Source organism: Bidens hawaiensis, unplaced genomic scaffold (assembly GCF_021521415.1).
Source record: "Bidens hawaiensis isolate Kalapana, Puna unplaced genomic scaffold, B.hawaiensis_p1.1 tig00024618_1, whole genome shotgun sequence".
Classification (NCBI taxonomy): domain Eukaryota; kingdom Viridiplantae; phylum Streptophyta; class Magnoliopsida; order Asterales; family Asteraceae; genus Bidens; species Bidens hawaiensis.
The window spans coordinates 194,913-219,171 of record NW_027493885.1 but is presented as its reverse complement, the minus strand read 5'-3'; the positions used below and the strand labels follow the sequence as shown (position 1 = coordinate 219,171).

Sequence of the window (24,259 nt, the reverse complement as noted above, 5' to 3'; positions counted from 1 at the left end):
GGCCTACCGAGAATCACGTTCGGTTGCTATTTTGGGTCAACTGTGACATAGTCTAGAACTAGAAATTCAACAGGGTAATAAAAGTCCTCGATCATAACAATTACATCAGTAACAATTTCCCTAGAAAGCTTAAGTGTCAAATCAACCAATACCACGGTGGTGTCAGTTTTTCTAAGTGGACCAAAATCATATTGGTCATATAAGCTTCCCGGGAGAATACTCACCTCGGCTCCAAGATCCAATAACGCCCTCGTCATTTTAAATTCGCCCACTTGAATGGGTATTATCGGCGATCCCGGGTCTTGTAGCTTGGGTGGGAGGATTCCTGTCAAAACCAAACTCACATTAGCCGTTAAATCGACATGTTTGGGCATCTTATGAGTTCGCTTTTGAGTACACAAGTCATTCAAATACTTAGCATATGCTAGGACTTGTTTAATAGCATCAATGAGGGGTAAATTAATTTTTACTTGTTTAAAGACATCCCACATTTCCTCCTGTTGTGGTCCCCTCTTCTTTGGTGATGATGTTGCGGGATTTACCAACGCCTGAGGAAACGGGACGGGTTTACCCGTGGACCCCGTATCCTTGGTGGTTGGTGTTTCCTTTTCTTTTACCGATTTAGTTAATTTTTTATTAATTAACATTTTCGGTTTATTTATTTGTATGATCTCCACCTCATCATCACTGTTCCCATTTTCTCCCAAATCCTCCACCAGTCCTTCAACAAAGGATGATGGTGGGTTCACCCCGTTATCATAAACCTTACCATTCCGAAGGGTACTTACCTGGTTAATGTGGGTATTCTTCCCACTTGAAGAACTGTTATTCTGGTGGCTAGGATTCTTCAAAGTGTCACTCGGTAATTTGGATGTATTTCGCTTTAGGCTCGCCATTTCTTCAGCCAGTTGACTCACCTGTTTATCTCTCGCAGCATTTGCCTTCTCTTGAAGCTCCAACCTCTTATTCAATGACTTATTCTGAGTCTCTTGATCTGCCTTCATTTGATTTAAAACCTTATTTTGAGATTCTTGATCTCTCTTCATCTCATTCAAAAAATCCATAATGTCTTTCATAGACTCGTCTTTGTTACCCGAAGAATTTCCTTGTCCCTGCCGATAGTTCTTTTGATAACCTTTGTTATAACCCCCAGAATTTCTCTGATTGTACCCACTATGACCGCTACTCGAACTATTACCATATTGCTTCTGGTTCGACTGATAGCCTATCTTCTGAAAACTACCCTGAAAATTCAAGTTTTGTTGCGTATTCGGATTTCCATAACTGAAGTTTGGATGATTCCTGAGGCCCGGATGATAAGTATTTGAACTCATATTATTGTATTTCTTTTCACCCTGTACATAGTTGACCTCTTCTTCTTCTTCAGTTTCTTCATCTTGGACAACCCCACAACTCGCAACCTCGTGTCCCAATTCACCACAACCTTCACATACCGGATAAGTTTTTCCCAACTTTCCAGCTCCTTGTACACCTGCAACCAACAACCTATCCATCTTATTTTCCAGTCTATCCATTCTATCATCTGACCCATGACTTTCAACTGCTTTTACCACTGACCTTTTTGACATCCTGTTCGACTGTGCTTGTCTCTTTGAATTAGTCGCATGTCTCTCCAAATGTCCCCAATCCTCGTTTTCATCATTTTCAAGAAAAGATCCATTCGTTGTGGCATGGAGGTCACGAACATCATCATTTGAGAGACTATCATGGAATGCCTTTATCAATTCCCATAAGGCAATCCCATGATGCGGACAAGTCCTCAACAATCGTTTAAACCTTTGGAATGATTCATAAAAAGTTTCACCGGTGATTTGCTGAAAGTTTCGAATGTTGTTGCGGGCCTCAGGGGTTCTATGCGGAGTATAATAATCATCTAAAAACTATTGTGCCAAATCTCCCCAAGTGAAAATACTAGCTAATGGCAACGATAGAAACTACTGTTTTGCCGCATCTTTCAAATTAAACTGGAAGACTACCATCTTTACCTCTTCCACGGTAAATCCTTGACTTGAGATGAGTTGAAATCACTCAAGTGTATGTATGGTTCTTCTGTAGCCTTCCCATGAAATATAGGTAACCCCGTCAAACTATTCTGCCTTACCGAAAAAGTCCTTCCATTTCTGACCGGGATAATGATTGGTAGAGGGTTTGTGGCCACTTGTGGAATGAAATGACTTTGAACTCCTCTGACTGGTGGTGGGACATATTCCCTTGGCACCCCATCATTAAACTCGTAACACGGTGCCCGTTATTCACGATCTTGCTGGCGTCTTGGTTCTCGATCTCTATGCTGATTTTCTGGATGATTCTGTTGAATTTCTTGGTCATCACGGGGATCTTGTTGCTAATGTCGACTCCCCTGTCCATCCCTAAACTCCTCCTCATCCTCAGAATCGAAACCAAGGTCGTCCCCTATCAGCCAATTTTCCACTCGTGCACGAGCACGATTAACCTCGGATCTTTCCTTTCTCAAATAATTGGGTCTTTGACGGTTCACTGGGGTGGATCTGATTGACAAGTTGTCATCCCCGTTAAACCGCCGCCTGTGATTACGGTTATCATCTCTTTGGTTGAACAGATTTCGGTTTCTGTCACGATTAACATTCTGGTTTTGTGGAACTGGTTATTCTTGGTTATGTGATTGGTAAACATTTGGGTCTCTTCGGTTTCGGTTACTCATGCTTTCTTCTTTTGGTGTTATGATTTCGGGTATTTGGTTAAGTGTGGTTTTCTGAGCTGCCCGGTTTCGTCTTGATGTTTTCTCGATTTCGGGATCAAACTAGAGCGGCTCTTTCTCAAGGGAATATCTTGTCTGCATCAACTTGTGAAGTTACCTGCACAGACACAAACACTAACACCCTGCATAAAATCAACGAAGAAAAATTAAAGAACAAAAACTAAAAACTAAAAACTAAGCTAAACTAGCACTTTGCACGTTGTTTCCCCAGCAACGGCGCCATTTTGATCGATGTCGAAAGGTCAATCAAAAACATTTATAAAATACCTTACTAGCTAGGGCAAGTAAGGTGTCGAATCCACAGGGAATTAGTGGAAAGTGCAAGTTAAACTCAAATTTTATTATAAAAATAATTAATGTGAATAGACGATGTCAAGCGGTTTAAATATTGTTTGGTTGTAAAACAATTAAGAGAAAGATAACCAACTCCAGGTTTCAGGTTGTGAAGTAGACTAGACCAATTGATTAAACTTCTTTGGAAAATTCGTTTGATTACACCTATAATCAAAAGACTAAACAGAACTTAATCCGAACAATTGGTTTGGATAAATAATAACCTAATTGATTACCAGTTTTAGGGTTTGATATATATAAGTGATTTAATGGCTAAAGATAAACGGGTCAATGACTCAAAGACTTAATCCTAAAAGTTGATGACCACAAATCAATAAACTGATAAAATCACAAAACATTCAATTATGAAAAACTGTTGAATACATAAACAAACATAAAAGGTTAATCAACCGGATGATTGATCAACGTTAGTTCCAATATAAAGATTCAAATATCAAAAGGTCTTGCTTACAAACACAACCCTACTCCTGGAGATGGTCACAAAAGCTTTAGACTAGCATATACATCTTGAAGATCTTGATTCTTGGTTGAGATGGTGATAACATGGATGATTGTAGGGATTTGTAAGTGTTAGGATGATGTATGATAGCCTCCAAGAAGTCCCAAAACTGATTATGAATGAATAGAATCGATCTTAGGGTTTTTGGGCCTTAAATATAGAAGAATATCACCAAATTCCCTTTTTTCATCAGACCAGACCGTAAGCTACGGTGCTACAGTCTGACCATAAGCTACGGTCAGCCACTGTAGTATACGGTCTGACCGTAGCTTACGGTCTGCACCCACTGCCTTACGGTCCTGCTAGGCTGAAACTGTTTTCTTCATAGAATCTTCGTTTCAACTCCGATTTCCTCCCCGTTTGCGGCCACGTCTTCGTATTTCAATTCTCTATCATCTCATACATCATTAATTTCATTTTCACTCCATCATAAATGCTCCAAGTTAGCTTCTTTAAGCTCCGTTAAGCTCCGCACACCTGTAAACATAAAACCTATCAAAGTATTTGTGTTCGATACATATAAACAAGTAAAACACACAATATAAATCACTTAAAGCATGTACTTTTACCCACACGTCATATGTACGAACCTGTCCATCGAGATTTCAATTTTCCTGGGAAAAGACGTAAACGAGTGTTGTATAACAGTACACGGTCGCCAGCTTGGAATTTCGTTTTTTCCTTTTAAATGGGCGTCGTGCAGGCTTTTAGTCTTTTCCTTATAGGACCAGGAATTTTCATATGCCAATGTTCTCAGTTCCTCGAGCTTGCGAATTTGATCTTCCCGGTTTATGCCATCGGACGTTAGATCAAAGTTTACTGCTCTGAGAGCCCAGTAGGCTTTGTGTTTTAATTCTACTGGAAGATGACATGCTTTCCCATAAACGAGTTTGAAGGGTGTCATTCCTATGGGAGTTTTGTAAGCCGTCCTGAGGGCCCACAAAGCGTCATCTAATTTTTTTGCCCAATTCTTGCGATTCATTCCTACAGTTCTTTATAAAATCCTTTTAATTCCTCGATTTGAGACCTCTACTTGCCCACTAGTCTGAGGGTGATATGGTGTTGCCAGTCGGTGGTGATCCCCATATCTTGCTAAGACTTTGTCCATCAGAGCGTTACAGAAGTGGGTACCTCTGTCGCTGATTAGGGCTTTTGGAGTGCCGATCGTGAAAATAATCTTTTCAGGAATCTTACAACAACTCGAGCATCGTTAGTGGGAAGGGATTGTGCCTCTACCCATTTAGATACGTAATCGACTGCTACAATGATGTATTTATTTCCAAATGAGTTCGAAAATGGGCCCATGAAATCTATTCCCCATACATCAAAGATTTCACAAATTTGAATGCATTTTTGAGCCATCTCATTTTTGGATGAGATGTTCCCGGCTCTTTGACAAGCATCGCATGATTGGATCAAAGTATGTGTATCTTTGTATATGGTGGGCCAGAAGAATCCTGCATCAAACACTTTTCTAACCATAGTGGCGGTACCGTGGTGTCCACCAGTTGGTCCTTCATGGCAGTGTTTGAGAATATCTAAGGCTTCCTTGCCTGCTACACACCTACGAATAACTTGATCAGCACCTATCCTAAACAAGTATGGATCTTCCCAGAAGTAGATATTAAGGTCGGAAAAGAATTTTTTTCCGTTGTTGATGAGTAAGTCCTTTTCTTAGGATTCTACAAGATAGGTAGTTTGCGAAGTCGGCATACCAAGGACTCTCGTCTTTCTCCTCTATGACTTCTTGGATATGCATGAGAACTTCATGTGGAAAATTATCATTGATGATTTCCTCGTGATGTTCTTCTGAAGCTGGGCGTTCTAAGCGTGAGAGATGCTCTGCGGCTACATTCTCTGCTCCTCTCTTGTCCTTGACTTCTATATCGAATTCTTGGAGTAGTAGGATCCATCGGATAAGTCTAGGTTTGGCATCTTGTTTGTTGAAGAGGTAACGTATGGCGACATGGTCGGTGTAGACTATGGTTTTGGAAAGAACTAGGTAGGATCTAAACTTTTAAAAGGCGAAAAGTACTGCTAATAAATCTTTTTCTGTTGTTGTGTAGTTTTCTTGTGCATCAATAAGTGTTTTACTCGCATAGTAAATTGGGTGAAAGTGTTTTTCTTTGTGTTGTCCGGGTACGGCTCAACTGCAAAGTCACTTGCATCGCACATGATCTCGAATGGAAGGGTCCAATCGGGTGTAGTCATGATTGGTGTGTTGACAAGTTTGTCTTTTAATATGTTGAATGATTCAACACATTCTTCAGAGAAGACGAAGGGTGCATCTTTCTACAGAAGTTTGGTCATAGGTCTAGAAATTTTGGAAAAGTCTTTTATGAAGCGGCGGTAGAAACCTGCGTGACCTAGAAAACTTCTAATGGCTTTGACTGAAGTTGGCAGTAGAAGTTTGGATATGGTTTCTATTTTGGCTCTATCAACTTATAGTCCTGCTTGGGATATCTTGTGACCGAGAACAATGCCTTCCTTTACCATAAAGTGGCATTTTTCCCAGTTGAGTACTAGATTTACTTCTTCACATCTGGTTAAAATTTTGTCGAGGTTGTTTAAACAATGATCAAATGAATCTCCAAAGACTGAGAAGTCGTCCATGAAGACTTCCATCAAGTTTTCGATCATTTCATGAAAGATGGCCACCATACAACGTTGGAAGGTGGCTGGAGAATTACATAATCCGAATGACATTCTTTGATAAGCGAAGGTTCCGTATGGACATGTGAAAGTGGTTTTCTCCTAATCTTCAGGAGCAATAGGAATTTGGAAATATCCGGAAAATCCGTCAAGAAAACAGTAGAACATTTTTCCAGATAATCGCTCAAGCATTTGATCGATGAAAGGAAGTGGAAAATGATCTTTTCTTGTGGCGTCATTAAGCTTCCGGTAATCAATGCAAACTCGCCAGCCTGTGATGGTTCTCATCGGTATCAACTCGTCCTTCTCGTTCATTACGACCGTCATTCTTCCCTTCTTGGGTACCACTTGAACGGGACTTACCCAAGGTGAATTCGAGATTGGGTAGATTAATCCGGCATCAAGTAGTTTGATTACTTCCTTCTTCACCACATCTTGCATGTTGGGATTGAGACGTCTTTGATGTTGGACCACGGGTTTGTATTCTTCCTCCATGAGAATTTTGTGAGTACAAAAGGAGTGACTGATGCCCTTGATATCCATTATCTTCCATGCGATGGCCTTCTTGTGGTTTTTAAGAACCTTAAGAAGTTCGTCTTTCTCTTCTTTGGAAAGGTGAGATGAAATAATTACTGGGAGTTGAGAATCTTTTTCTAAAAGGCGTATTCGAGATGATTTGGTAGTTCTTTTAACTCTAAGGCTGGTGGTTCTTCGATTGATGGTTTTCATTTTTCATTGTATTCAGTGATTTCATATATTATTTTTGATGCTTCCTGATACTCGTCTTTGATATTTTCATTTTCTAATATGGGTATGTTGAGTGTTTTGTCTAAGACTTGTGTTTCTAGTGGTGTATTAATGGAGGAATCTCGCATATAGCAAATCACGATGGAATCTATGATGTCGACACAGTATAATGTGTCATGGTGCTGTTGCGAATATTGCATAGATTTTCCTATGTCAAAAGTGATTGCCTCGTCATTGACCCTGAGAGTGAGCTTGTCGGTACAAACATCAATAATAGCCTTTGCGGTGGCTAAAAAGGGTCTTCCTAAAATCAGAGGTACACTTTTGTCTTCCTCCATGTCTAAAATCACAAAATCTACTGGGAAAACAAATTTGTCAATCTTGACAAGCATGTTTTCAACAATGACCTGAGGATATTTGACATATCGGTCAGCTAATTGAATGCTCATGCGGGTGGGCTTTGGTTCTCTTATCCCTAGTTTTGCAAAAACTGCATAAGGCATTAAATTAATACTAGCTCCTAGGTCAATCAGGGCATTGCTAACAGACAAATTTCCTATAAGACAAGAGATAGTAAAGCTCCCTGGATCGGTCATTTTTGCTGGCAGCTTGCTTTGGAGGACTGTTGAACATTCTTCACTTAGGGTGACATGTGAGAGTTCCTCCAGCTTCCTTTTGTTTGTCAGCACTTCTTTGAGAAACTTGGCATATTTTGGCATTTTAGCGATGGCTTCGACAAAAGTGATGCTGATATGGAGTTGTTTGAAGAGTTCTAAAAACCTCCCGTACTGAGCTTCCAAACGTTCCTGCTTCAGCCTTCCAGGGTATGGAATAGGTGGAGCATAAGTTCAGACTAGTTCCTTGGGTTGTACGGTGCCCGTCGGGGTCAGTCTATCATGCTTTTCATTAGGAGACTAATTTTCCGTAACTGGTTCTGAAGTGGGTGAGGTAACAGTAGTTGTACCACTTCTGAGTGTAACAGCGTTAGCTGTCGCATTCGGGTTGGTAATTGTGTTCCTTGGAAGAGTTCCAGGTGGTCTTTCGGATAATTGTCGGGCAATTTGTCCAACTTGAGTTTCTAGAATCTGAAGTGATGCTTGTTGACTTTTGAGATCGGCTTCATTTTTTAACAACACTCCACTGATATCAACAGCTCTTGAGTCGGCCTTCTTTTCTGCTTCATTTGTTTTGGTCATGAGTTGGATTAACATTTCTTCGATCTTAGAGTAGCTTGGGTTTTGATGGCTGCTAGAACTTTGATCTTGAAATTGAGGTTTAGGCTGGAAGGATTGATTCATCAATCTTTTTTTGAATCCTGGTGAAGTTTGAGAGTTACCTCCGTCTTTCCAGCTGAAATTCGGGTGGTTTCTCCATCCTGGATTGTAGTTGTTGCTGAAAGCGTTGTTCTGACGAGCGATGAAATAGACTTCTTCCATGGCCATAATGACTTGCTTACAGTCGCTTGTTTTATGACTTCATCCACAAGTGTCACAGGTGAGTCTGGTTTTTAATAGCTCGGCTTGAAGTTGTTCGAATTTTTTAGAAAGGGCTTCAAGCTGTGCTGTGACAAAATTATTGGAATCGACGGGTGTATTACTTTATGGGTAGGTGTATATCTTGGTGGGTTATAAGCGAAACTCTTCTTTGCGGCTTTCTCCAGGACTTTAAATGCTTCGTTAGGTGATTTGGATCCCAGGTCTCCACCAGCGATTTGGTCGATCGCCTGTTTGTTTTGACTGGATTGTGCGTCAAAGAAAGTTTGTACTTGTAACCATACGCTCAGTCCATGGTGTGGGCATCTTCTCAGAAGACTTTTGTATCTTTCCCATGCTGCGTGTAGCGATTCATCATCATCGGTCCGGAATCTGGTAATGCTGGCTCGGTATTTGGCAGTTTTATCAGGTGGAAAGTATTTAAGGAGAAACTGTTCAACCATCTGGTCCCAGGTAGTGATGGAACCAGAGGAAAGAGATTCTATCCATTCTAAGGCTTGACCCCTTAGAGAGAAAGGAAAGAGTTTGAGTTTGATTTGATCTTCTGAACAGTTTTGAATTTTAAAGGTTCCGCAGATTCGTAAGAATCGAGATATATGAGAAAGAGGGTCTTCATCGAGGAGACCGTGAAATTGAACTGAATTTTCCACCATGTGAATGGTGCTTGATTTGATTTCGAAATGTTCGGTGATATCGGGTGGAGGCACTCCATTGCCGTAGCCTTCGATAGTTGGCTTGGCATATTGGCTCATGTTCGGCTCATTGTTCTGGGCCGCCATCATTTCTTCTGTTTGACTTTCTCCTAATGTGGTGGCGTCTACTGATTCGTCTTTGATTGCTTCGGCGGTTTCTGTAGCCCGTTTACGAGTTCGTCGACGAAAGAGTCGTTCTGGTTCAGAAATTGGAGAAACAAGCTCAGGCTCAAAAGTAAAGGACATACATGGGACTAAATCAAAATTAAAACTACAGCAAAAGTTAGCTAAGATTAGTCTAAGTTAAACTACGAGTTAGGCTAAGCTATTTTAAACAAAACTAAAGTCTAAATTAATTAACCTAAAGTAAAGGTAAAGAAAAGTTAAAATTAGTCTAGCCGTAAAATTATATAGTTTAATAGTTAGTAAAAAAATGAAATATAATAAAAGTAAAGAAAAATTTATACAATTATAGACAATGATTAAATTAAAACTTGGATCGTTCTTAGAAACGTACGTGTCCCCGGCAACGGCGCCAAAAACTTGATTTCTACAAAGACTAAAAACACACAAAATAGGCAGGTGTACCTTTAGTATATGTAGAATAGTATTGGTAAGAACCAAGTATCGATCCGTGGACACAAATGTTTCTAATAATAAATCGTTGTTTTACTTTAATCGGAGGTTTTAATCATTTTTGGGTTAATTTTCGAACTTTTTATAAAATATATATACTTATATATAATATATAGGTGACCAAGACGAGAGATTCTAAACGAGTTTTTCAATTATGCGAAGGTTACCATATAAGATCAAGAATCCACTCCATTTTAGCATTGATAATTAATATTCAAACATGTGGTAAACTTGTCATATCAATATATGATAGATAGCTCCTTAAACTTTAAGTGAGCATATTTGGCACTAAGGAGGTAACATGCGCATTTTAAAGTCCACCCTTTCCTAATGTCATGCCACCTCAATGATGTCAATTTAAGTTGGCAAGTAGTTTCGTAAAGTAGAAATATTAGGATTAACTTCGATTTCTCAAATACCAATTCTAACAACTTCGGGTGGTTGTAGTTTAGTCACACAGCCTCCCCTTGGTTGATTTATGTAGGTTATAATTACACATTCCATTAACATATAATTTCTTTAACTAGCATGATATCCTAAGCAAAGCCATTTTCGGATTACCAAGACTCAGAGAAATACATCATAACTTATATCTCATCATTTCTAAGTACAATATAAGGATCCATGTTTCGATAATGTATCAAAGTATTTCTATCTTTCAAGAACATGAATCGATCATGAACGATTGCCAATATAATTGACAATCCCCAACTTTGAATTAGTAATTTAAGATGGTGAAACATTTCTCATCAAAAGATAACTGTAAGATAATCATATACTTTACTAGACTACACCACATGTTTTAACTAATTATCAAGTAAAACAAAGCTTCTTCATAGATTTTAGATGGTAAATGAGTTTAGCTCATAATGAGCATGGTGATTAACATTAGGATGGATGATGATAACAAACACATGATTAAACTTGAACAATCTAACCAAATGTAGATGAATCTTCCTTCTTAATGATGATGATGGTTGATGGTGATGACCTCCAAGCCTTCACACTCTTCACTAGATCTTCAATATGAGTGTTAGTGTGTGTTTTTATTCGGATAGAACTCTTTTCATGGCACACTTCTCAAATGACACAAGAGCCTCTATTTATAGGCTGTCTGGAGATAGAAGCACGGCGCCGTGCTTTATTAAGCATGGCCCCGTGTCTACGTGTCCTAGTTGCATGTTGTTAGATCGTACATGATGACTCACCACGGCCCCGTGCTTCCTGAGGCACAGCCCCGTGCTTTTTAGTGACATGTGCTAATTCTTATTGGCGTTTCTGAAAGGTGACCACGACCCAGTGTCCATTGAAGCACGGCCCCGTGCTTTTAGTGACATGTGCTAATTATTTTTGTCATTTCTGAAAGGTGACCACGGCCCCGTGTCCATTTTAGCACGGCCCCGTGTCTAGTTGTCAACTATTTTGTCTTTTCTTATAGATTTTTGTCATTTCTGATAAGTAAGCACGACCCCGTGCTTCCAGAAGCACAGCCCCGTGTTTCTAGAAGCACATCCCCATGCTTTTAGAAGCACAGCTTCATGCTTTCTGAAGCACAGCCCCATGTTTTGCTGTTTTCTTGGGTTTTCTTTGGTTTTTCTTTGGTTTTTCATTCGTTTCTTCGTTTGAGGCTTAGATTCACCTGAAAATACATTTTAACATGATAAGTAGTTATTTTAACTATATTATACAATAGAAGTTGCAGTTTTTAGAGATTATTTGATGCTAAAAAGATGTATATTTTTATATACATCATGAAGACATTGCTGAAAAGGCAGTTACTGACAGCCAAGGTAGTAGTTCCAGTGCGCGTCCTGCTTAAAACATAGACGCTTCTGAAACACTGGAACAATACCTTGCTGCCCCTCTAAAGATAGCCGAACAAAGTGAAAGAATCCAAAAGAAGAATCTTATTATGAAGAACTAAAATCAGAACGTGGAGTCTTCCGATCACCCGGATAAATTTATTGTTGAATTCAAATAGGGGTTTTTTTTAGAAAAGTATGGTGATCGATCAGGTGTCTTGTCTTGGGGGTTTTCTATTGATAAAGCCATGTGGTGGGTGAAAAGAAGGTTTGGGAGTAACGATATTAAAGGAATATGAAGGATTTTGGATCTTGGACAAGGGTTGATCTCAGTGACCTGATTAATGCTCCTTTTCACAACCCCAACACTGACAAAAAGGCTATAATTTTCTGGAACTTCTTGAGGAATCAAGTTGATCGAGGATTCCCGAATATGACCACAACTGAGTTATTTTTAAAGAAAAGCAAAGGGGTCCGAGATCCAAAGATGGGGAAGACAAAGGTCAGCGTTATGTGGCCGACAACTAAGAAGGCAAGTCATATTCATTCAATGTTGTCAAAACCGGACCGGTCCGACTGGGAATCTGTCCACCAATCGGTCCGGTTCTATGCTGCTCGCTTGGTATCCAGAAAATCGGTTGGTCCTAACCGGTTTGACCGGAAAGCCAGACCGGTTGAACCGGTTTTCCTATTAAAAAATATTTTTTGAAAAATTTGTTTTTCTATCATTTTTAAGCCGAATTCGTTCGGACCGGTCTGACCGGTTTGACCGGTTGAACCGGTGAACCAGTTGCCCGACCAGTTCGCTATCCGGTCCGGTTATGAAAACATTGTATTCATTTGTCTACCATAACTAGATGGTGCTTTAGATGAGATGAAGTTCTAGACGTATGATGGTGAGACGACAACGGTCATTATCCGTCTACGAAAAGGGCAATTTCGATTTGTCGATCCACGTGATTTATTGAAGTTTGGCGAAAAGGATATTAAAACTCTTAGCAACTTCAAATTATGGCTGAACCATTGTACGAGCTTGCTGTTAAAGAGTATACAAGAATGGTGGGATCGATTATCAGAACAGGTTTATGGACTGGTGCTTACAAAGAGGCAGACGCAAATATTCTTGAGCACGATTAACGTTGAAGATACAAACAAAGCAGGAGATTGTTGGGCTAGTATTAGTATGGTTTGTACTTGTTTGGGCATATATTGTAAACCGTGATCTCTTGGATCTCGGTGGGCTTTTGGATAGTTTTGGGCTTGTATGTAAAATCTATATAAACCATGTAATTAGGTTTATCATAGGGTTAGCGGTATGAGACATAACAAACACATATTGGTGGTTTTGTGTAACCTATTGTGCTTAAGCACCAGACGTTCAATATACATGTGTTTTGAAGCATATTCATAGTTTTCTCATTGTGTTTGTTTACTTAATATTGAATCATCTCGTGTTAGTTTCCGCATAATCACGAGATTGTGTGATATCGCATTTAAAGATCCGTCTAAAGGACTTACATTTTACGTTATGCCTGGATAAGTTATTGATCATTTGAGGTTTATGATCCCGATAACAAAATCATGACTGGATAAGTCGCTGGAACTTTACACCCTTCTAAATCATGTACATTTATTATTATTATTATTATTATTATTATTATTATTATTATTATTACTATTATTATTTTTATTATTTTTATATGGTTGGATCGGTTTGTTACAATGAAACTCTAATTGATCTAGAAGAAAGCCATCGCTGCTATTCATCGATGTTAAAAGATCTGATTGCTACAAGTACTATGTTTTACAACTATTAATTTTGTTTCTATAGGTTTAACCACATTCAGATTTGTCTTGATTTTATGTTAGATGCTTTACTGATAAACTCCAAAATTGTGATCTACAAATTTATGTATAATTTTAATTAGAGGCTTCAAGCTTAAGATTATTAGGTTTTGTTATTTTCAAAGTTAAAGTATCAGATTATTGAATATAGTAGCTTTAATGTTTTTGGCTAAACACCTCAGTAGGGTATTCTTGTGAAGTTTGACTTTAATGATCAAACAATTATTTTTGAAATTTAATTTCATGCTGATTGGGTTTAATTTACTTAAGTACTTCAGTGGGGGTATTCCAGTAAATTTTGGGTTTCATGATCAAATAATTTCTTTTATGCAGATGGGATATAACTTATTATAAGGATTTGTAAATTGTTTTATCTCCTGATTTATTTGTAGATAATAACTCACTTTAATTTAGATGCTTATTTAATTTGCAATGTTTTTGTTTTTTTTTCACATATGTTTGTTTGACTTGTGGATTTATGTGGCTTTGTTTAATAATATATTTTTTTAGATAACAATATTGTTGGTGTTTCAAACTTCACTTTCAACTCAATATTACTATATGTTTTACTTAATTGTAAGTTTAAGTATCTAAATTGAACGAACGTGTTATCTACAGTTTTGCACATAAATAAAAAAATAATATAATTTCGAATATTACAAACGGAGAATTGTTCTTGCAACTTGAGTTGCGTGCTATTTCTTTGAAGTAGCAATCTTATGAGAATGTCTTGGTATTACACTCAAGGTCAGTTGTTTCTACTCTACATGTAATATGTTTTTATGATGTGCTCTTGGGTATGTGTGTGCCTTTGTTTGTTGGTAATATGTAGTTTAAACCTTTTTTTTTACATTAATCTCTTAATAATTGTAGTGTCAAACGTGTTTTATCTTCGACGAAGTTCATCAAAAATAAGCAAAGAATACATTTTTGTGAGACAAGACATGTTTTGTGAGACGAGAATGAAGTCTCTATAATTAGGTAAAAAGAAAAGGTATGCAACTTTGTTTTACCTTTTATAATTATTTTTGTTACAACAATAGTATGATCACTACCATAATCTGTTTATTAAAAATCTAAAAAGAAAATAATCACTTGTAGGTAATGCCAACTTTCTATTACAAAAGAATCACAAATGTTGTTTGACATGATTAAAAATTTTTATTTCAAGAACATTGCTGATGTTGTTTTGGGTAGCGAGTAGCAACTTACTAATATTTTATCATCAGATATCAAGCATGTTGAAAACAAGGTCAATTTTGGAATAGATATCTTCATTTATCAATACAACAAGTTTAGAAAGTTAAAGTTTAAGGTGTTGGTTTCTTTCTCAATTGATGCGGGGTCATAAATCATAAACGGTCCAGTGTTAACAAGAAACGTATTTGATTGAGATTCGGTCATAATGGAGGTTACATATTTTGTTTACAATTAGACCAAAATATTTAGCTTCGTCTTTCAGAAAATGGGAAACACTAGGCCGTTGGCATAATGGAATCCATGGTATTTCAAGGTATCTTATCATTACTTTGTTCATGTTCGTTCATAAAAAATAAGGGTATGTCCGTGTGCATTCATGTTGGTTCATTTAACATCTAAATGAACAATTTGCAATGGAAATGAACAAGTCTAATACATCACAATTTATCCAGAAAACACATCTAAATTAGTGCATTAAATTAACCTCATTCATTTTAACGAGCCCTTTTTATTTTCATATATATATATAACTACTTAGATGTTTATAAAACATAAACGAACGAAAATACATCAACGTAAATAAACGAACATAACTGGATGCTCACGAACATAAATGAACAAACAAAATGCATGTTCATGTTTTTTCGTTTTTTGAATAAACGAAGATGAACTTCCAGCCTAACCATTCGTTAATGTTCGGTTCTTTTATAGGCTTAAATTAGCATGTAAGCTGAATGGAAATACATCTAGAAGTTATAATAAATAGCGTATATTTTTAGAGTAGTAACTATAGATATATTTATATAAACACTTTCATAAAACTTTCTACATTTACAAGCTCTAATTAACAATACTAAGAATAAAACATAATCCTAAAAGGGTCATATGGGTCACACAAGTTAAAAGTCGTCTAAAATTTATTGCATTGTGTTTTTGTAATCATGCTAACGGGTTCACGCAGTCCGACCTAATCTTGACAGAATTTTATGAATACATTGACAAAAGATGAATGTTATTTCAGCTCCATTGTTTCCTTAAAGTATAATTCTTCTGATAAAGAAGATACAATAGGTATACATAATTTCTTTGTAATCATGCTTTGTAATGGACTATTTATAAATGAGTCATAATATCAACTTCATACTTGGCAGGAGGAGACATCAATGTTAAAGCTTGTATTATCATTTGTTTCATTGAAGTACCATGTTAACTCTAGAAGTTAAGTGACAAGATTCATATTAATGGTTTATCTTCTTTTTAAACTTGTTGGCTTGACTTCAAAAGTCAAAATTCACCCAATAAAACATGTATAAAATATTTTAATATTTTTAGGAAACTGGCGGTGGTGACGGTCGTGGTTGTGGTGACTGCCATGGTGGTGGGGGTGGTGGCAGTGCAATATGTCACATAAGCATGCCACATATATGCCAAATAAGAATGTCAAATCATGAAAACTAACGACGTTAGGATTTCGTTAGTCAGGGTTCATTGGTAGGAAAAAAATGATAAAAAGGTGGAACTGTCATTAGTCATTTCGTTAGTTATGATCGGCAGTGACCAAAATGTGATAGTTGAGATTATTTAAAACCAATATATTATTTTAAAATTGGTTGTAAATTGTTAGTGACATAATGTTTGATTAAATAAAATAAGAACAAACACAAATCCCTTCAACAACCTACAAAACTTCCACTTAACAACAAAATTCGTCCTAAGGGGAATATTAACTTAGGATTTCTAATTGTTAGATGAAACGAAGGATTTGATAAAGAAGGAAAGAAAAGAGTTTTCTAAAGACGGTTATTATCATTATATCGTCACTTTCAAATGACAGCTTCCAATTATTACCCATTTTAAAATATAAAAAAGAAATAAATCTACAAAACTTCATAATGCAAAAATTTATGTATAAATATTAAAAACGTATACATTATTAATAAAAATTAAATTTTGTAAAAACTTAGTTTTTACATATGATCATAAAATTTTCGATAATATAATTCATAAAGTAATATAACTATTATATTTGATAAGAATAAAACCTATTTAACAAATTAAATGTTTTTTTAATACACAACAATAACTAAACTACAAAATCTATAAATACAACAAATACATACAAAATAATAAGAAAATTACAAACTAAATATCATACTAGAAAAAATATAATAAATTAATAATTCACCCAAAAATGAAATGATTACACATGACGTACCCATTCAGATAGACGTCGAACTAGAATTAGCCTATAGAAATTTAAATACATCAATTTATTAAAAGCTCAATTCACTATTAAGCACAAAATACATATTTTAAACAACAAAAAACAAAATGTTGGGCTACATTAATTGACAGACACATGAGAGCCCATTTTTGATGATCCATTAAACTACACATACGTTCTACATCACCAACGAGCCGTAACAACTCAATACAAACGAAAATAACACAAGCCATATTATGCATTTATGTATATTAAGACAAAAATTCACATCTTAAATAATAAAATGTTGGGTCGCGTTTAACTAGACCAGTGAAACCAATTTGAAATATAAATAAAAAACAAAATAAATTATACTTTAACTACAACTAATAAATATAATATATTTTATAAATTTATATAACCTTTAAGTTTAATAACTAAACAATAACTAAAAAATCTCAGTTAGTAAAAAAACTAAAATAACGCCTAACACGCATGTTAAAAGCTAATAATATATGGTCAGCGGCACCATCCTACTTATCACAATATCTGACCTTGATAACAATTGTTTCACCATTATTGTTAGTTCTTTCTTTCTTTCTTTCTTTCTCTTCTACTCCCATGGAGTCTCTCTCCATCCTCCTGTCATCTTCTTCCTCGATTTCCCAAAGCAACAAGAGCCCTAAACCCAAATCCACCAAAACCCATTTCATTTCCACTCTAAAAACCCAATCTTTATCCTTATCCACCACCCTTTTCACATATCTCCAATTCCAATTCCCCCTTTCTTCATATTCTTCCCAACAGGACCAATTACCCGCCAAAATCGACCTAGAATCAGTCCTCGTTTCAATCGATGACTTCTTCAACCAGTACCCGTTTTTCGTATCTGGGTGTGTTTTCATTTGGCTGTTTGTCGTTCCAGCAACTCAAGAGTACCTGCGCAAGTACAAGTTCATATCCGCCATTGATGCCTTCAAGAAGCTTCAAGATGACCCCAACTCGCAGCTTCTTGATATCAGGGACAGCAAGACGCTGCGGGTTCTCGCTTCGCCTAATTTGAAGTATTTGAATAAGAATGTCGTGCACGTTGAGTTTCCTGCTGCTGCTGCTGCTGATGATGAGGGGTTTGTGAAGAGAGTGAAGGAGAGTATTAAAGATCCGGCAGATACCACTCTTTGTATTCTTGACAAGTCAGTTTTGAAATTTCTTTTTTTTTTTTTTTGAATTTTGCATATACTATTATTGGTCGGTTTCATTACTTCAACTGAATCTTTTGCAAATGTGTTATATGTCATAAGTCCGGTAACAGAAATTCACATTATTTCAAGTATCATTTGCAATAAAGTTAAACGATAAGAAACTCTAGGAGAATTTTAAGGATCCTGCAAGGCACCATCCATTAGTTTTTGTCCTTGTGTACGGGGGAAGGTGCGGTGTGAGTTGATGATATGACTAGAATCTAACTCGAAAATTCACGGGTTTGGGTCAGTTTAGGTCTCAATCCTGTGAACTGCTTTAGTTAAATGGGTCGTCTTAGTATAAATTTGGTGGGTTTGCAGGTTGACTTCTAAAACCTATTTGTTTTTTTATTTAATTTATGTAAAGGTGTTTAATTTTATCATTATTTTGTTAATATTTAGAAGTTAGCGTTAAAAGAGAAATCAGCGTATCTTCTTGTGATTAAAATGTAACTCTTTTCATATACATTTGCATTTTTTTGTCGTAAGATTGTAATTTTGAAGTACAATTTGCAAAACAAAAGTGAGTTTGGTTAAATGGGTTGTGTTTTTCGGTTGGTGTCGGGTTGGACCCGCGAACGACTTGTTGAGCACCCTCAGCGTCAACCAGCTTCCAGTTGTCCGGCACAAGCTGTTTTTTAACTTATATTATTGGTCAACGTGGTTTTTCGTTGGTTTCTTGAGCTTCGGCGTGGTTTTATTGTGGGTTTCTTGAGTTTTTAAGGTAACATTTTTTTAAAAAGTAGCCAAATTGGGATAAAACTGAATATAATTCATATTTCGTGGAAATAAGAATAGAGATATTTGTATAAGTGATATAAATCAATAGATCTTTGGTTCAAGTGGGCAATTTAAATGGGAAGAACACTGATTTAAACCTAATCTAAATGACTATCTTGCCCTTGCATGTACTTTTATTTTTAACTATGCCCTTAGAAGTTTGTTAAGTTTTTTGATTCCTTTGTTTTGTTTGTAAGGTAGTTTTGATGGTGAGTCCATGAAGGTAGCTGAGTTATTGTTCAAGAACGGATTTAAAGAAGCGTATGCGATCCGAGGCGGAGTTAGAGGCAAAAACGGCTGGCTGGTACCGTTACTATATATATATCATATATTATATTGTTCTTAATACATATTATTGTTATTATTAGTATTATTATCAAATACTGCCTTTTGTGAATCGAAACTACTATGATTTTATTTATTTTTTTGTGCGAAATTGATTTTTTTTATGATATGCTGACTCATTTTAATTTATGGTTTATAGGAAATACAAGAAACGTTACTCCCGCCATCTGTGCACATTAACCTGAAAAGAAAAGTCAAAAAGTCAAAGAAAGGAAAGAACAATGGAGCAATTGAAGTACAACCGAATGAGGTCAAAAGCGAGCCAGATTCTGTAGCCGAAGTCAAGCAAACCGGTAATGGGTATGTCAATAAGTCAAAGGAACCGAACACAAGATCATCATCTCCTTATCCAATGGTAAGACTTTTAGGTGTGAAAATGGGCAGAGTATGGGTCAAAACGGGTAATATTTTAGGTGGGAAAACACTTTTTGTTCGAATAGTTTAACCTTTGGAGAAAAAAGTGTCAAAACATGGTTACCATTACATTACTATTTTGAATAAGCTGATTTGTAAATTCTAGGTGTCCTTTGACACGTTTTATCAAATTTGGCGTGTTTCTTCTGTAGCAATATTTTTATTCTACTATTTGGTACAAACTGGCTAGCCATGTAAACGACGCTAGCGATGTAAATGAGTTTAGCTGCTCGTGAACTACTCGAGATATGTTTGCTAATAGCTTGAATCGAGCTATACTTAAACGAGCTTGAGCCTAAAATGAGCCCGAGCTTCACTTATAGAGCTCGAGCAAGATCATGAGCCCAAATGAAGCTAAATTTTGTATAATTTATGTTTAATATATTAATTATCTATATTTTTGCAATAATTATTCGTATATATAAAATTATGATAGATATACGCAGCTAATATATATTATGTTTAAATGTAAAAATTATAATTAAAATATATCTAAATATCTGAAAAGTGTATTAAATATATTCAGATTAGTTAATAAATAACAAGTGAGCCAAGCTCGAGTACCGTAAGACTGACCTATTCGGGTGAAAATGGCCACCTCTATCTTTTCGTCAACTAAACGACAAGTTGACAACATTAAGCAATACTAATAATACTAAAATTTTGAATGCAGTATCCTGGTTTGAAACCACCGTCTTCTCCAACACCATCTAAGCCTCAACAGTGAAACCAAGTTCGTTCTACATGAAGACTCATTTTGTAAACATCGAGTCAAATCAATTTGTTTCTTTTTGATTTATATATAGGCTGTGGTTCAGTCAGGAGTAAAACATGACGGTTTATGTAAGAACCTCACTCTGGAATGCAATAATTTTTTGACTGACTCATTTGAGGATGGATAGTTGTGTTGTATTTGAGTTATTAAAATGCTATAGTTTGTTTTGTGCATCTATTTGCAGGGCGGCCCGAGGGACCCTGCTGTGCCCGATTTTTTTTTAAAGAATTTATATGTATATTTATAATCAATAATATGTATAATTAATGTTTAAACTCAATTAGACGTGCACAAAAAAACCGGTTCCGGAACCTAACCGGTGGAACCGAACCGGAACCGGTTCCAGTTCCAACCCGGTTGGAACAATACCCGGTTTGGGTATTTTTGTACCCGAAAATCGGGACCGGTTCTACTATATATATTTCAGTACCGGTTCCAACCCGGTTCCTACCCGGTTATTATTTGGAACCGGTTCGGGTCGTACCCGGAAAAACCGGTTCCGACGGGTTTTTTTTCAAGGGTCAAACAAAAAGTCAAACTAGCCGTTGGAACCGGTTCCAACGGTAATATAGCCGTTGGAACCGGTTTTTTAGACACCAAATAGCCGTTGGAACCGGTTCCAACGGTAATATAGCCGTTGGAACCGGTTTTTGAGGCAATATATCCGTTGGAACCGGTTCCAACGGTAATATAGCCGTTGGAACCGGTTTTTGGGCCAAACCTATATATAACTTGTTTCCATTACTTGTTTCACCATTACTTGTAATTATTTGTTTTGGTAAAATTATTTGTAACTTGTTCGACTAATTATTTGTTTTGGTAAAATTATTTGTTTCGACGAAGAAGAATTGTACTATATGTTTTATTATAATTTGTTCGATTAATTTTTGTTACTTTTTTAATAACGACGAACATTTTATTTATTTAAAAACTAACTATTACAAACATTATTAACACATAAACGATACTAAACATAACAACTAAAACATAAAAAACAAAGTCCGTCGTTTTAATCCGGGAATACTTATTTTTGGGTTGTAGAGCCGGACGACTCTCCCACTTCCTTTTTTTTATCTTCCAATCTTTTTTTCTCTCGACAATACTTATTCGTATGTTTTCGTAATGTTGAGTTGGACCCTGCTTTAAGAAACTTCGAGCAATATTTGCAACGTGCCAACTCATGTGAGTCGGTCATGAGACACAAATCGTAATGGACCCAAACATCGGGGCATCTTGTTGTTTCGATCACCATAACAACGTCATCATTGGATGCCATTTGTGGTCGGTTTAAGGTTAATTTTGGTTTGTAGTGTGTTTTATGGTTTTGGAATTGGAATGTGTTTGATAGTTTTGAAACTTGCTATTATTAGTAAGAAAATACCCTATTTATAGTTAAAAAACCGGTTCCAACGGTCAAAAACGGCTATATAGCCGTTGGAACCGGTTTCTAACGGCTCTAATTTTTAAATTTCAAAAAAAACCGGTGGAACCGGTTTTTACGTAAAAACCGGTTCCGGTTCATACCCTACCGGTTCTTAAAAGTTCGCATATCTGGGCACCGGTTCGGGTCGGGAACCGAACCGGTTCCTGACTGGAACCGGTGTCATTCTCTACCCGGGTTGAAAAAAACCGGTTCCGAACCGGTTCGGGTTTTCAAGGCGTACCCGATTTGTGCAGCTCTAAACTCAATTGAGTTGTTATGTATATTTCACCACTAGACCAACCTAGTTGTTATGTAATTGAGTTTAAACATTGATTGATTTGAATGTTTAAACTCAATTACATAACAACTAGGTTGGTCTAGTGGTGAAGGGGGTAAGACTTCCAACCAAAAGGTTATGGGTTCTAGTCTTCTCATTTGAGACATGTTTAAGCTTGTTTTTATACAAATGTTTTTCACTCAAAACAAATCATAATCAAGTAAGCTTATTTAAAAATTAGATTGTTTAAACCCAACAATATAAACTAATAATGGTAAAATTCTGAATGCAGTATCCTGATTTGAAGCCACCATCTTCTCCAACCCCATCTAAGAGTCACGGAGTTACCTCTCAGACTCCATGTGGCGCCCGAAGGCCAGACACAGGGCCGTCTCTTGGGTAAGCTAAATGAGGCAATGGCTTTAGGCCTCCAGATTTATAGGGCCTCCATCTTAAATATGATTTATGTATTATGAGATTTTGAAATTATAGTTATTTTAGAATTAGTAACTCAACGATGAGCCACAAGCTAATAATGATTGTTTCATATCCATGATCACGGCATATCATCCATATTCTATAATTTTTGTATACTCTCTAGCGTTATACGCATAAAGAAAAGAAAATAAAAATGCCTCAACATTTTAGTTAGTTTTAGGTCTCCGAGGACGTTGAGCCAGCCCAGACAATCGGTCTGCTTATGATCAGGGTCTGCTAGTTTCGTCATGTCTTGGACTCATCAGGCGAGCAGCAATAGCTCGGAACCAGCGATGCGTTCGTCGTGCAAGCACGACTAGGCATGTACACCTTGCTTCCCGCTGAGGTCGTGCCCAATGAAGTCCGGGACGAGCCAACACACCCAAGCGTTTCAACACAAATCAAGCATCTCGATCTTCAAATATTTGGTCCATGACATATGTCTCAATAGCATTCCCCATGCAGACTCATTTTTTAACTCACCAAGTCAACTCAGTTAATATTTTTTATAGGAGTATGTAAATTTTTTTACTTACCGAGCCAACTTAGTTCATTTCTTTTTTATAAGAGTACGTAAAGGCCTCACTTTGGAATGTAACGAATTGACCGACACATTGAGGATGGATAATGGTTGTATAATGTGAAAGTTTGTTTTGTACATAGTTTGGATTTCTTAACCTCAAGTTTGAAATTGTTTAACATGGATCAACTAACAATATAATTAATATTTAATGGTTTGAAATGGCATCCCACTAGACTAGGTCTAAATGTTAAAAACACTAATAATGTGATTCCTATTTATATTCAATTTTGTTGCACATTTATGTAGATTAGGCCCGGTAAATGTAACCGATTTAGATCATTTTTCGGTCATAATAATAACCTCCTGAAGAGGTAGGTCCCAGTAGAGACCAGTTGGACCCGCAAGACTCACATTCAAGAGGGATGTTTGCGCAAGGACCAACTGGTTCCGCAGGACCCACCATGCTCAGAGATGAAGACCTTACGCGCAGTACGCCAGCTGTTCCCGCAGGGAAAGCCTCCCAATGGTGAAGTATCCCGCCTGTCCCCGCAGCTGCGGATACAAGCCATCAGGGAAGGCTACCCGCACTAATAGCAAGGCTACACGCACAAGGCACTCAATAATTCAGTGTCACCTGAATGAATGAGCAAGGCGGGAATACTCCCGCCCAAATGAGCCAGTCCGTATGTTTCTGGAAGATCTTTTGTACTATACCTGCCAAGGTATGGACAAAATAGACGATCTGACCAAAGAAGCCCATGAACCAATCACAGGGTGACAGCTCACCGACAACAGTACGAGGAGGAGCATGCTCTAGTACTGTTTGTTATTAGCCGCTGCCTACTCACCAACCCTTGTCGTGGCACGCACATAGCCTGCAGTTGGTGGAAAGGGAACAGTATACAGCCGGCCTTGTCACTATCAGCCGCTGCCTACCCACCAACCAGCATGGCACGTGCATGGCCCATAGTTGGTAGAACAGGAATATTATACAGCTGGCTGTACCTACTTGGAAACCTACATTCGGCTATAAATACTCCAACACCTTGGAACGGTAGGATCATCTGGTATTTTACCTTCACTAGCTATTTCTCTCAATATACACTTATATTCAGAGCAATCT

General features: G+C 37.0%; 1 protein-coding gene across 1 annotated transcript; it reads left to right on the top strand.

Moving 5' to 3' along the window:
• The first annotated feature begins 17,502 nt into the window (after positions 1-17,502).
• LOC143569568 (rhodanese-like domain-containing protein 4A, chloroplastic) lies at positions 17,503-20,616 on the top strand. Its single transcript, XM_077055444.1, has 4 exons — positions 17,503-18,074; positions 19,104-19,206; positions 19,387-19,602; positions 20,335-20,616. The coding sequence occupies exons 1-4, from the start codon at positions 17,503-17,505 to the stop codon at positions 20,386-20,388; spliced, it is 945 nt and encodes a 314-aa protein (XP_076911559.1). The 3' UTR covers positions 20,389-20,616.
• The last annotated feature ends 3,643 nt before the right edge of the window (positions 20,617-24,259 follow it).

What these genes read in the sequence shown, in the direction of transcription:
- LOC143569568 (XM_077055444.1), top strand. Translation starts at nt 17,503, where the DNA reads ATGGAGTCTCTCTCCATCCTCCTGTCATCTTCTTCCTCGATTTCCCAA. An exon ending in GAGGCAAAAACGGCTGGCTG is followed by an intron (nt 19,207 to 19,386) that starts GTACCGTTACTA and finishes TATGGTTTATAG; the next exon opens with GAAATACAAGAAACGTTACT. An exon ending in CATCATCTCCTTATCCAATG is followed by an intron (nt 19,603 to 20,334) that starts GTAAGACTTTTA and finishes TTTTGAATGCAG; the next exon opens with TATCCTGGTTTGAAACCACC.